This window comes from Neovison vison, chromosome 10 (assembly GCF_020171115.1).
Source record: "Neovison vison isolate M4711 chromosome 10, ASM_NN_V1, whole genome shotgun sequence".
NCBI classification, from domain to species: domain Eukaryota; kingdom Metazoa; phylum Chordata; class Mammalia; order Carnivora; family Mustelidae; genus Neogale; species Neogale vison.
Window position 1 is genome coordinate 40,589,429 of NC_058100.1, and position 12,418 is coordinate 40,601,846.

The 12,418-nt window shown below is 36.7% G+C and overlaps 1 protein-coding gene across 1 annotated transcript in view; it reads left to right on the plus strand.

The window, feature by feature from the left end:
• CATSPERE (catsper channel auxiliary subunit epsilon) overlaps positions 1–12,418 on the plus strand; it is a 126,504-nt gene that overhangs the window by 38,273 nt on the left and 75,813 nt on the right. Inside the window, exon 7 of the mRNA XM_044267060.1 lies at positions 231–308. Within this exon, the coding sequence (XP_044122995.1) occupies positions 231–308 (78 nt within the window). The remainder of the gene's footprint in view (positions 1–230; positions 309–12,418) is intronic.

The window sequence follows — 12,418 nt, forward strand, 5'->3', positions numbered from 1 at the left end:
AGGAGTATTCATACAGAGTTTTAACATTGGTTACCTCAGACCTCCTTCATAGGTCTTTGGTTTGTTGCACTTGTTAAACACACACACACACACAGATCACTTTTGATATTTTTAATGGGATAGTCACAATTTTCAAAAAAATAAAAACATTTTTATGGTTGTGTTTTGCCACAAGTAAAAATGAAATCTGTCCAAAATGTAAGGAAATACAAACGCTTTTTATTTTGTAGGTTATTGTTGTATGGATTTATGATCCAGAAAATGCAGACCCTGAAGAGTTGCTATGGACTGCCCAGGAACCGTCACTAGTAGGTGGAAACATTATTATTATCATAAATTTAAAAATATGCTATCCTTCATATAATCTATTTTAAGCATTCCAGAACTAACTACATGCATCTTAATTGTCCAGCATCCTTCGCCATCGTAGAGATTTTGAGCCTAATGCTCAATCTCCACAATTACAGATCTTTCTCTTGAATTCTATTAAGCATTGTTCGTAATTCCTACGAACTGCATTATTCATGAAGATGCTAACATTCAAAGTGCTTTAAAGATGTTCCTTGCGCATCTATCTTAAAATCATCCTTCAAAAATCTGTCCAGTTGGTTAGTGAATCCTTTACCACTTGGAGACTAGTGAATTTCCTAAAGGTGCAGCACAGCGGATAAATACAGATGGTTTTCAATTTATGGTGGCTTGACTTGTGGTTTTTCAACTTTACCATAGCAGTGATCTGCATTCTATAGAAACTCTACCCTGAGGTTGGGTCTTTTCCCCAGGCTAGCGGGGAGCAATATGTTTGTGATACCAGCACAGGACGCTGGGTGGCGGCAGTCATCACAGGAGTAAACCATCAGTACATTTAAACTGTTCTGAACCCATACGACCATTGTTTTCACTTTCAGTACAGTATTCAATGGTTTCCATGAGATATTTAACACTTTATCAAAAACAGACCTTGTGTTAGATGATTTTTCCCAACTGTAGGCTAAATGTAGGTGTTTTGAGCCCATTAAAGGTTGGCTAGGCTAAGCTATGATGTTGGTAGATAAGGCACATTGAATGCCTTGTTGACTTACGATATTTTCCATTGACAATGGGCTTTATCAGGACATATTCCATCATAATTCAAAGAAAATCTGTAAATCCTTTCTCTGATTTGTTACAAATTTACCTCTTCCAAGACTTGAGTTCTGTCTTCTGCTACAATTAAAGTGTATTGAAGAGAAATATAAAATGAGTTGTTTTAATCTCATATGATACTATGTCTTAATGAGTCAAGATCTGGTTTTTCAATAGCATGTTACATGCCTCTTGGTCATGAAATTCACAAGAGATGGACTGATAAATCAGAATGACAATCTATCAATTAATTGTTTTATTTGGCAAATGGCTTTAGAGGGCATACAAGTAATCAGTTGTAATTAAACACTTGAAGCATTACTGTTACTTAATTTCTAATCCTTTTAAGTGAAAATATGTGCATTTTAATGTTATTTCATCCATGCATACCTAATACTTTGCATTTGGAAAATTTCATGTTTATTCACGGCCATGTCATTCCCATAAAACCTTTCTATGGCTCTTAGTTACCAACAGCAGGCTTTTGGCTCTTAAGACACTTGTGGCACACAAAGCCCGGGAATATTCTGTCTCTGCCACTCTTCTCTGGTCTCAGCCCTCCACATGTCCTACCTCTAGCAACAGCACTCTGCTGCTTCCCTGCACACACCTGCTGTTCCATGGCTCTGAGTCTTTGCTGATGCTGTTCCCTCTATGGTAACTGCTCATTCCCGATGTTCATTTTCTCATGTTTTCTGTCTCAATTCAGATATCACTGTGTCTAGGATGCTTGCCTTGACCAAATCAGGATTTTTTCATATGAGTATTTTGAGGGCATTATTTTAATGCTACAGTTTTGGTAAATCATCAACAAAACAGCTCTGGCAAAATGAATGTAAATTGCCTGTTCGTGTTTTTACCAGCCAATATGTAATATGACTGAAGGGCACTGGAATCATCATTCCACCCTTTCCCCTTTTCTCTTCCTGAACCACCTCTGACCTTGAACTCTAAATATTCCCTCATCTTTAACTCATTCCTGTATTTTATTCTCTCTTTAGACCTCAACCCATCCCTGTCTCTCATTAACTTCCTCTGAGTCTTACCCTGTGCCCAACACCCACACCAGAGAAAAGAGTACCAACCGTGGCGTACAGCTCGGGGTAGGGTACAGAATAACTTATTCGTACAATTTGGCTTAAAAAATATTCGAAAGTTCAGGGTTTTATTTTGAGGGCTTTTTCTTTACCATTTAACTCTAAATTATATCATAAAGAAAAACCATAAAATTTTAGTATACACCTTAATGAATGATTATAATTAGTCATATAAACACTATCAAGAAGTAAAACACTAACAGTAGTACAGAAGGTCCCCTATGTGCCACCTTCGTGGACATGATTTCTCCCTCCACCTTAGTACTGATGAGTATAATTTCTATATCCCTCTAAAGGTAACCATTATTCTGAATTTTATGGTAATCATTTCTCTGCTTTTATTTTTAGTTTTCCTCATGATTCCTAAACAATGAGGTTTAGTGGGCTTTAGGTTTTTGTTTATTTTTCCACTTTATATAAACGGAATCATGTTTTATATACATTGTGCGTATTCCTTTTGGGAGGTCTACTTTATATAGGATTTATTTGTGTTGTAATGTACCTATAGTTTATTCATTTTTGTTCCTGTATGATATTTCATCATTTCAACCTACTATACATTTTTTATCCATTCTGCCATTGATGAATTTTGGGTTGGTTTATGTTTTGTTTTGTTCGTAATGAGTGTCGGTTTCTTTTTTGTTCAGCTTTTAAAAAAAATTTTTTTAAAGATTGTATTTATTTATTTGACACACAGAGAAAGATCACAAGTAGGCAGAGAGGCAGGCAGAGAGAGAGAAGGGGAAGCTGGCTCCCCACTGAGCAGAGAGCCCGACGCGGGGCTCGATCCCAGGACCCTGAGATCATGACCTGAGCCGAAGGCAGAGGTTTAACCCACTGAGCCACCCAGGCGCCCTTTGTTCAGCTTTATTGAGATGCAAATGATATATAATATTGTATAACTTTATCAACTTAAGTTGTACACTGCTGATCTGATACACTTACGTACTGTGAAATGATTACCACCACAGTAGCATTTTTTAACCTTTATCACCTCACATAATTACTTTTCTTTTTCTTTTTTTTTTTTTTTCTCTTCTGTGGCAGGGTTATTTAAGATTTAAGATTTACTCTCTTATCAACTTCCAAATATTTAATACTGCATCATTAGCTATACTTATCATGCTATACATTAAGTTCCCAGAATTTATTCATCTTATAACTGGAAGTTCGTGCCTTTGACCACCACGTCCCCATTCTGCTCACCCCCTCACACCCCGCAATCGCCATTCTACTCCGCTTCTGTGAGTTCAGCTTCTTTTAGAATCCACATACAAGCACATCATACAGTATTTGTCTTTCCCTGTCAGGCATATTTCATTTAGCGTATATCCTCAAGTTCATCCATGTTGCTGCAAATGGAGACATTTCCTTCTTTTTTATGGTCAAATAATATTCCCTTGTGTATTGATGCCATAACTTCTTTATCCCTTCATCCTCCAACAGACAGGTTGCTTCTATATCTTGGCTATTGGAAATAATGCTGCAATAAACATAGGGGTGCCTGGATTTTTTGGATTACTGTTTCCATGTTCTTTGGATAAATACCAAGTAGTGGAATTATTGCATCATACGATATTTCTAGTTTTCATTTTTGGAGGAACCTCCATACTGTTCTCCACAGTGGCTGCAGCAACGGACGTTTATATTCTACCAACAGTGCATGGGGCTCCTCTTTCTCCACGTCCTCACCAACACTTGTTAATCTTATCTTTTTTATTTTAACCATTCTAACCGGTGTAAGGCGAGGCATCTTTTCATGGCTCTCTGAACGTCTTCTTTGGGAAAAAGTCTATTCCTATCTTCTGCCCATTTTTAAATTGGATTGCTAGTTTTTTTTGTTATTGAGGTCGTGTGAGTTTTTCTATATTTTGGATATTACCCCCTTAAGAGATACATGATTTGCAGATATTTTCTCCCACTCTGTAGGATGCCTTTCACTTCGTTGTTTTGTTTTGTTTTTTCCATTTTGAATTCCTTTGCTGTGCACACATGGTTTTTATTCTTTGCTCTGTTGTAGTTAACTCTACTGATTGATTTTTGGAAAGTTGAACCAGCTTTACATACCTAGAATGAATCCCAGTTGGCCATAGTATATAATTCTTTTTGTATATATTGTTGGTTTCTACTTGCTATTGTATTTCCATTTAGTTCAGATTTTTAAAAATGTTTACATTTCTTTTGAGACTTCTTCCCTGACCCATGTGTTATTTAAAAGCATGTCAATTTTCAAATACTTGGGGCTTGTTCAATTACGTTTCTGTACTGACTTCTAGTTTAATTCTGTTATACTCTGACAACATATTTTCTATGATTTCTATTCTTCTTTAAAATTTGTTAATTCTACTATAAGTAATGTTTGGTGTTATATTAGTTTCATTTCTACAATACAGTGCAACAATTCTATATATCACTCAGTGCTTATCATGACAAGGGCACTCCTTAAACCCCATCCCCTGTTTCACGCATTCTCCCACAAACCTCCCCTCTGACCATCACAAGTTTGCTCTCTCTATTTAAGAGTCTGGTTTTTTGTGTCTTTTTTTCCTTAGATCATTTGTTTTCTTAAATTCCATGTATGAGTGAAATCATATTAGAATGCTAAGTGAAATAAGTCAGAGACTTATTATTTAATAATAAATATTAAAAATAATAAGACTTTAAAAAATAAGTCTCTGATTTATTTCACTTAGCATTATACTTTCTAGGTCCATCCGTGTTATCACCAATGGCAAGATTTCACTTCATTTTTACAGCTGAGTGGTAGTCCAGTGTATATATATATATCTCACAGCTTCTTTATCCATTCATCTATCAGTGGACACCTGGGCTGCTTCCACATTTTGGCTGTTGTAAATAATGCTGCAATAAATATAGTGGTGCATATATCTTTTCAAATTAGTACTTTTGTTTTCTTTGGGTAACTACCCAGTAGTGAAATTACTGGATCACATGGTAATTCTATCTTTAATTTTTAAAGAAACCTCCCTTCCTTTTTCCACAGTAGCTACATCAGTTTGCATTCCCATCAACCATCCACCAGAGATCCTTTTCCTCCACATCCTCACCACCGCTTGGTTCTTTGGTGTTAGCCATTCTGACAGGTGTGAGGTGCGATTTAACTGTGGTTTTGATTTTCATTTCTCTGATGATTAGTGATGTTAAAGATCTTTCCATGTGTCTGTTGGCCATCTGTTATGTCTTCTATGTAGAAATATATGTTTATGTCTTCTTCCCATTTTTTAACTCAATTGTTTGGGATTATCTTTGGTGTTGAGTTGTGTAAATTCTTTATATATTTTAGATACTAACCCCTTTTTTAGATATATCATTTCCATTCAGAGAACTGTCTTTGTTTTGTTGATTGTTTCCTTTGCTGTGCAGAAGCTTTTTATTTTGTTGTAGTCCCAGTAGTTTATTTTTGTTCTTCTTTCCCTTGCCTCAGGAGACATATCTAGAAAAATTTGCTATGGCTGAGGTCAGAGATATTACTGCCTGTGTTCCCCCCTAGGATTTTGATGGATACCTGTCTCCATTTGGGTCTTTAATCCATTTTGAGTTTATTTTTGTGTACAGTTGTAAGAAAGTGGTCCAGTTTTATTCTTTTGCATATTGCTGTTCAGTTTTCCAACACAATTTGTTGAAGCGACTGTCTTTCTCCCATTGTATATTCTTGCCTCCTTTGTCATAGATTAATTGATCATATAATTGTGGGTTTATTTCTGAGCTTTCTCTTCTATTCCATTGAACTAGTATGTCAATTTTTGTGCTAGTACCATACTGTTTTGATAACTACAACTTGTAATATACCTTGAAATCTGGAATTGTGATACCTCCAGCTTTGTTCTTTCTCAAGATTGCTTGGCTGTTTGGGGTATTTTGTGGGCCCATACAAATTTTAGGATTATTTGTTCTCGCTCTGTGAAAAATGCTGGTGGTATTTTGATAGGGATTGTATTGAATCTATAGATTGCTTTGGGTAGTATAGACATTTTAACAATATTTCTTCTTCTACTCCATGAGCATGGGGTATCTTCCCAATCATTTGTGTCATCTTCAATCTCTTCCATCAGTGTTTTACAGTTTTCAGAGCACAGGTCTTTCACCTCCGTGGTTACGTTTATTCCTAGGTATTTTATTATTTTTGGTGAAGTTGTAAATGGGATCATTTTCTTAATTTTTCTTTCTGCAATTTTTTTATTAGTGTATAAAAATCCAACAGACTTCTGCATATTAATTTTGTATCCTGAAACCTTACTGAATTCACTTATCAGGTCTACTAGGTTTTGGTGGAGTCTTCAGGGTTTTCTTTTCTTTTCCTTTCTTTTTTTATTTTAAGATTTTATTTATTTATTTGACATAAATCACAAGTAGGTAGAGAGGCAGGCAGAGAGAGAGGGCAGACACCCCACTGAGCAGAGAGCCCAATGCGGGGCTCGATCCCAGGACCCTGAGATCTGATCTGAGCCAAAGAGCAGAGGCTTTAACCCACCGAGACACCCAGGCGCCCCTTTTCCTTTCTTTTTTTAATTAAGTAGGCTCCTGGCCCAGCAGGGTCCAGTGTGGGGCTTGGACTCACAAAACTGAGATGGAGACCTGAGCCAAGATCAAGAGCCAGACACTTAACCAACGGAGTGACCTATATCCCCTTTAGGATTTTCTCTATATAGTATCATGTCACCTGCAAACAGTGAAACTTTTACTTCTTCCTTATCGATTTGGGTGCCTTTTCTATTTCTTGTCTGATTGCTGTGACTAAGACTTCTAGCACTATGTTCAAAGAAAGTGGCAAGAAAGGACATCCTTGCCTTGTTCCTGACCTTAGGGGAAAAGCTCTCAGTTCTTCCCTGTTAAGGTTGTGTCAGCTGTGGATTTTTCCTGTATAGACTTTATTACGTTGAGGCACATTCCCTCTAAACCTACTTTGTTAAGGGTTTTTATCATGAATGGCTCTTGTAATTTGTCAAATGCTTTTTTCCTGCATTTACTGAGATGATAGCTTGGTTTTTACCCTTTCTCTTGTTGATGTGATGTATCACGTTGGTTGATTTATGAATATAGAACTACCCTTACATCCCAGGAATAAATCCCACTTGATCTGGGTGAATGATTTTTTTAAATGTAATGTTGGATTTGGTTACCTAATATTTTGTTAAAGATTTTGTATCTGTGCCTGGGTGGCTCAGTGGGTTAAGCCTCTGCCTTCAGCTCAGGCCATGATCTCAGGGTCCTGGGATCGAGTCCCGCATCAGGCTCTCTGCTGGGCAGGGAGCCTACTTCCTCCTCCCTCTCTCTCTCGCTCTCTCTCCCTCTATGCCTTCTTGTGATCTCTCTCTGTCAATTAAATAAAATCTTTAAAAAAAAAAAAGATTTTGCATCTGTGTTCATCAGAGATACTGGCCAGTAATTCTCTTTTGTTGTAGTGTCTACATTTGGTTTTGGTATCAGGGTAATGCTAGCCTCTTAGAATGAATTTGGAAGTTTTCCTTCCTTTTTTATTTTTTGAATAGTTTGAGAAGAAAACATAAGTGTTCACTAGAGTTCAGCTGTGAAGCTATCTGTTCCTGGACTTTTGTTCGTTGGGAGTATTTTAAATTTTTGATTCAATTTCATTGTTGGTAATCAATCTGTTCAAATTGTCTATTTCTTCCTGATTCAGTTTGGGAGGTTACATGTTTCTAGGAATTCTTTCTAGGTTGTCCAATTTGTTGGCATATAATTTTTCATAATTGTCTCATATTCCTTTGTATTTCTGAAGTATCGGTTATTATTTCTTCTCTTCTCTTTCCAGATTTTTTCTTGTTATTGATGTCTAGTTTCACAGTGCTGTGGCTGGAAAAGATGCAGGGTATGACTTCAATATTTTTTAATTTGTTGAGACTTGTTTTGTGGCCTAATATATGACCTACTCTAGAGAATGTTCCATGTGCTCTGGAAAAGAATGTGTATTCCACTGTTTTAGGATAGAATATTTTGAATATAGTTATTAAAGCCATCTCTTTAATGTATCATTCAAAGTTACTGTTTCCTTGCGAAGTATCTAATGATCTATCCATTGCTGTAAGTGGGGTATTAAAGGCCCCTACTATTGTTGTGTTAATGCCAGTTTCTTCCTTTAATAGTTGCTTTATGTAATTAGGTACTCCCATGTGGGGTGCATAAATTATTACAATTATTATATCCTCTTGTTGGATTCTTTCTTTTATCATTATGTCATGTCCTTCTTTGTCTCTTGTTATATAGTCTATTTTAAAGTCTATTTTGTCCAATATAATATTGTTACCCTGACTTTCTTTTCACTTCCATTTGCATGATAAATGCTTTTCATCCCTTCATTTTCAATCTGCATGTGTCTTTAGGTCTGATATGAGTATTTTGTAGGTAGCATCTAGAGGAGTCTTTTTTTTTTTTTAAGATTTTATTTATTTATTTGACACAGAGAGAGATCACACATAGGCAGAGAGACAGGCAGAGAGAGAGGAGGAAGCAGGCTCCCTGCTGAGCAGAGAGCCCGATGCGGGACTCGATCCCAGGATCCTGAGATCATGATCTGAGCTGAAGGCAGTGGCTTAACCCACTGAGCCACCCAGGCGCCCCACCACTTCTTTTCATGCATAAAACACACACACACACACACACACACACACACACAGAGGAGGCAGTGCCTCATCCTGCAGCACCTGTAGGTAGAACTCTGACTTTAACCTCTGCCTTCTGATTACAATGTGGGACCCCCCCCTCTGGAGAGCCTGTGGATGGAATGCACAGTCAACCCCACCCTGTAATAGGGAAGCGATGAAGCAGTGAGGCAGTACCCCCCTCCGTGGCGCCTGTGGGCTGGACTCTGACCAACCTCTGCCCTGTAATAACAAGGAAACACAGCTTCCCCTCCCCACCTGGCGCTGTGGGACTATTGGGTGGAGTCCTTTATTCCTGTTAACACAAAAGTGGGACAAAATAGCCCTGCATAGCTCTATAAATTAAATGGACATTTGAACCAACATCTACAAAAGGGATCTAGGACCTGCATTCTGATCCTAAACAGATTAACTACTGGATAACGTGAAAGATTTAAATAGGAATTAGAATCTTATTTTATAATACTTAAAATAGTCAGAAGATACAATCCAAAAATTACTCAAGAAAAAGGAAAGTCTCAATTGAAAAAAGATAGATATCATATGACACAAATGTCATGTGATTAGAACAAACAGGGGAGTAAAAGAAACATTTCTAAACTGTAGCCAAACCTTTAAAGATCTGTTATTTTAATAGCAAGAAGATATCATGTACATTTGTGTTTAATCTCTTTGGGTTTTTAAGAATTTTCAGTATTAATCATTGTCTCAGGATTTCTTTTTCTAATAATGATTTAGTGCTGTAAATATTTGTTTACAGCTTCATTTTCTTTCTATTGATTTCTTGTGGAAAAATCACTCTAATAGTAAATACAGGTTTTAAACTTTTTTTTTGTTTTGTTTTTTTTAAAGATTTTGTTTATTTATTTGACAGACAGAGATTGCAAGTAGGCAGAGAGGCAGGCAGAGAGGAGGAAGCAGGCTCCCTGCGAAGCAGAGAGCCAGATCCAGATGTGGGACTCGATCCCAGGACCCTGGGATCATGACCTGAGCCGAAGGCAGAGGCTTTAACCCACTGAGCCACCCAGGCGCCCAGGTTTTAAACTTTTTTAATGAAAGTATTTTGTTGTTCAGAATTCAGTGGTGTCTTCTGACTTTTAAGAGATAGCTAATAAGATTTTCTAATTGTAATTAAGTATATATCTTACTAGTAGATAACATTTAATTTTATGTAATTAAGTATTGAATAGGTATTTAATTATGTAAAATTAAATAAATTAATAGAAATTTATATTAATAAATAAACATAAAATTAAATAAATCTAATTAAATATGTATTTAAATGCTTTAATATACATGTATATGGCATGTGGGCACTTGGGTAGCTTCCATATCTTGGCTATTGTGAATAATGGTGCAGTGAGGGCACCTGCGTGGCTCAGTCGTTATACGTCTGCCTTCCCCTCAGGTCATGATCCCAGGGTCTTGGGATCAAGTCCTGGATCGGGCTGCTTGCTCAGTGGGGAGTCTGATTCTCCCTCTCCCTCTGCCCCTCCTTCTGCTTGTGCTCTCTTGCTCGCTTTCTCTCAAATAAAAAGTACATAAAAATCTTTTAAAAAATAATAATGATGCAGTGAACATAAGAAGACAGATATCTCTTTGATATTCTGTTTACATTTCTACTGGATACATGCCCAGAAGTGGGATTACCAGATCATATGGTAATTCTATTTTTAATCTTTTGAGGAACATACATACTGGTTTGCATAATGGCTATACCCGTCTATAGTCCCACCAATAGTGCACAAGGATTTCCTTTTCTCCACATCTTGCCAACCCTTCTTATCTTTTTATCTTTTTGATGACAGCCATTTTTAGCAGGTGAGAGGTGATATTGTGATTTTGTGATTGATTTGCATTTCCGTGATGATTAGTGATGTTTAATGCCTATCATATACCTGTTAGGGCCATTTATATGTCTCCTTTGAGAAATGTTTATTCAGATTCTTTGCCCTTTTTTTTTTTTTAAAAGATTTTATTTATTTATTTGTCAGAGAGAGAGGGAGAGAGAGCGAGCACAGGCAGACAGAGAGGCAGGCAGAGGCAGAGGGAGAAGCAGGCTCCCTGCTGAGCAAGGAGCCCGATGTGGGACTCGATCCCAGGACACTGGGATCATGACCTCAGCTGAAGGCAGCTGCTTAACCAACTGAGCCACCCAGGCGTCCCTGCCCATTTTTTTTTATTAGGGTTAATTTTTTCTTGCTTTTGAATTGTTTGAGCTCCTTATACATTACAGGTATTAAACTCTTATCAGCTCTCTGGCTTGCAGATATATTCTCTCATTTAGTAGGTTGCCTTTTCACTCTGTTGATTGTTTCCCTTGATGTGCGGAACTGTTTCAGTTTCATGCAACCTGATTTTTCTACTCTTATTTTTGTTACCTGAGTTTTTGATGTCGTCCAAAGAAGTCATTGCCCAGACGAATGTCAAGAAGCATCTCCCATATGTTTTCTTCTAGTAGTTTTATGGTTTTAAGTCTAAGTCTTTAGTTCATTTTGAGTGGATTTTAAAAATATGATGCAAGATAAGCATTCAATTTATTCGTCTACATGTGGACATTCAGGTTTTCCAACACATTTGTTGAACAAATTACCCTTTCACTATGTACATTCTTGGCACTCTTGTCAAAAATCATTTGACCTTAAAGGCATGGATTTATTGTTGGGCTCTTTATTTCATTCCCCTGGTCTATATATCTGTTTTTATGGCATTACTATACTGTTCTGATTACTATAGCTCTGTAATATATATTGAAATCAGGAGGTATCATGCTTCCAGCTTTGCTCTTTTTTTCTTAAGATTTATTTATTTATTTTAGAGAGTAAGAGAGTGCATGAGCAGTGGGAGGGGCAAAGGGATGGAGAGGGGAAGCAGACTTACCACTGAATGAGGAGCCCAATGTGGGGCTTGATCTCAGGACTCTGAGGTCATGATCTGAGACGAAACCAAGAGTTAGATGCCTAATGGACAGAGCCACCCAAATAGCATTTGCTATTTGGGGTCTTTTGTGGTTCTATACAAATTTTTGGATTGTTTTTTCTAATTATGTCAAATGGCATTGGGATTTTGATAGAGAATGAATTCCATCTGTAAAGCACTTGGATTAGTAAAGACATTTTGGCAATATTAATTCTTTCAATCCATGAATATGAAATATCTTTACATTTGTCCATGTTTTCTTTAATTTTCCTCACCAGTGCTTTTACAATTTTTAATATAGAAAACTTTCACATCTTTGGTTGATTCCTAAGTCTTTTATTTTTTTGTTGTTGCTATTGTAAGTGAGATTATATTCTTTATTTTCTTTTCACATGGTTTATTGTGACTAGAAATATGACTGATTATTGAATATTGATTTGTTTTTAATTCTGCAACTTCACTAAAATTCACTCGCTAGTTCTAACAGGGCCTTTGCTGTTAATTCTTTAGGGTGTCCTACATATATGACCATGTCATCTGCAAACACAGATAATTTTACTTCTTCGTTTCTGCTTTGGATGACTTTTACTTCTTTCTCTTGTCTAACTGTTATGGCTAGGACTTTTAGTACAATATTGA